The 2,500-nt window shown below is 45.6% G+C and overlaps 1 protein-coding gene across 1 annotated transcript in view; it reads right to left on the bottom strand.

Moving 5' to 3' along the window:
* Nucleotides 1-2,500, bottom strand: part of LOC125038380 (neurogenic locus Notch protein-like) — a 156,352-nt gene that overhangs the window by 24,518 nt on the left and 129,334 nt on the right. Inside the window, exon 4 of the mRNA XM_047631882.1 lies at nt 513-646. Coding sequence (XP_047487838.1) covers nt 513-646 — 134 coding nt within the window. The remainder of the gene's footprint in view (nt 1-512; nt 647-2,500) is intronic.

The following is a 2,500-nucleotide window of genomic DNA, read 5'->3' as shown; positions in this document are numbered from 1 at the left end:
ACCATAAAGATACATTTTCCCAATTCTTCTACTTAAAAAAAAAGGCTTTCCCCAACAAGCGTCTCTCGTCATATAAAGAAATATCATTTTAATATCGTAAACTTCTTTTTTTCCTTCTTCTTCGATTCAGTCACGAATCAAACCTCTGAACGCTTGGGTCATATGCCGAGAGAGGTCATAAATCATTCTGCTCGACAAGGGTCAATAAAAAAAAATCGATTAACAGTAATGCCTTTTTGAAATCATTGTTAGGTAATAAGAAGCAACCTGGATGCCTTGTTGTTTTTGCAGATTAACGAATGAAGGGAGATGGAAAGTAAAAATATAGATATAGTTTAATGGTTAATGATCATGTTAACGATGATGATGATGATGATGACTGATGGTGATGGTGATGATGATGATGATGATGATGACTGATGGTGATGGTAAGAAATAATGATTGATAATAATTGATCAATGATGATGATTTATCATGACTGATGATGACGATAATGGGCCAATCAACTTACCATTGGGGCATTGGCACTTGTAGTAGAGGGAATCCTGGGCAATGCAAGTGCCACCATTCTGGCACGGCGAGGGTTCACAGGGGACGTAGCGGCTCTCGCAGTTGACACCGGTGTAGCCCACCTCACAGTTACACCTGGAATTAAATGCAACCACTCTCAGTATCTTCATTTGCGTGTTATCGTGATGATTTTATAAATATACTTTTCTCTAACACATGCATGACCTTTTTTTTTCTCTCTCTCTCTAATCTTCTTTTCGTTTTCTATTGGACTCTTCAAGCTTCCTTCCTTTTACTTTTCCCCACCAATTTCTCCCTCCTTCACTTCTCTCTTACTTACACAAACAACAACGAAGTCACCGCGGAGAGGAGGACATCGAGCGCCCCGATAATCATGATGTCTTACAGATAGGGTGGGGGAGGGGGGGGAGGGGGGGAATTTCCACTCGCGAAGGAACCCGAGGAACTTTCCTTCATAACACCCTGCGGGGCTGGGAATCGAGCGACCTCTACCACGGCGAAAGATCCTTCCGAATGTCTCCCCCGCCCCTGAGATTTGAATTAATCCCGATATCACTCCCTCTGAAATCTGGATTGTGGAGTCCCTCCCTCCCCCCTAACGCCCCGTGTTCTATCGGGTGGTTTCGCCTTAGGGTTGAGGGGGGGGGGGGGAGGAACGGCTGATTCCAAGGGTACAGCTTCTATTTCTTTCTCGTCCTAAGGTCGTCAGTCAACCCACGACTCTCCCTCTATTAGAGTTTCTATGAGGAACGAGGGGAAAAGTACGACTGGTCTTCGGCGGTACGACTTTCTCTCTCTTTCTGTAAGGTCGTCTTGGTGAGGGATGTGTCAGGGCGCACTGAGCTACGGACACTGCCAGTGAGATAGGTGGTACTGACAGCAGTGGCGTTGCAGGTGGGGGTCTGCTGATTCAGGAACGCCATTAAGCATCGCAGGGTGGCTCATGATGCATCTGCAACAGCTCCGTAAGCACAACATCAAGCACACATACAGACAGAAGCAAGTCACAGATACAGAGGGGCCACGATAAAGAACTTCTGTATTCTATTCCAGGTCTATCTGACCATTAAACTAGAGCTCTCTGAACTGCTTTTTAAACGGTGCATTCATTCTGCTCTTGCCTATTTGGTTCCCGTCGGTTCCTGCTGGTTAGCGACCGAAAACCCGCAGGAAGCTCCATCTGCTGACCGGACTGCTGACCGATGCTTCTGCCACACTAGGACTGGCACCCCCTCACCCCCCACCCCCTAACACCCTCCCCCTTCTCCCTTCCCTCCCTTCCCTTCCCTTCACCCCATATTCGGCAAATCCTGATGCACATGACGTCATCAACCAATCGAAAAGCCCTCCCTCCCACACACACAAACAATGACAATAAGACCTTAGCTTCCGACGCCTAAGAAAAAAAAAAAAAAAAGACCGGCCCTTTAAAACCTGCTGTGTTGTATGACTCTACGAATGGCCTCCCGTGTCACAGGATCCCTGTTTTCTCGACTCTCCTAATGACTGTGATGGGCTTGTGCTCTAAGGTTACGGGGGGCGTGAGTGTAGATGAATGAAGGAGCCGCGACCTTGTGGCTACATTACGTTTCATCTTGTATGTTTATCGCGTGTAACGTTACCTCCCGATGAGTAATGAAGACTTGGCTTCGTTGAGAGGGTTGTCAATAGAAGCTCATTCACGCCCTCCCCTCTCTTCTTCTTCTTCTTCTTCTTCTTCTTCTTCTTCTTCTTCTTCTTCTTCTTCTTCTTCTTCTTCTTCTTCTTCTTCTTCTTCTTCTTCTTCTTCTTCTTCTTCTTCTTCTTCTTCTTCTTCTTCTTCTTCTTCTTCTTCTTCTTCTTCTTCTTTCTTCTTCTTCTTTCTTCTTCTTCTTTCTTCTTCTTCTTTCTTCTTCTTCTTTCTTCTTCTTCTTTCTTCTTCTTCTTTCTTCTTCTTCTTCTTCTTCCCTTTCTCTCTCCTTTTCCCCT

This window comes from Penaeus chinensis, chromosome 24 (genome assembly GCF_019202785.1).
Source record: "Penaeus chinensis breed Huanghai No. 1 chromosome 24, ASM1920278v2, whole genome shotgun sequence".
Taxonomy (NCBI): Eukaryota; Metazoa; Arthropoda; class Malacostraca; order Decapoda; family Penaeidae; genus Penaeus; species Penaeus chinensis.
The sequence above is the reverse complement of the archived record's forward strand: the minus strand, read 5'-3'. Positions and strand labels throughout refer to the sequence as shown.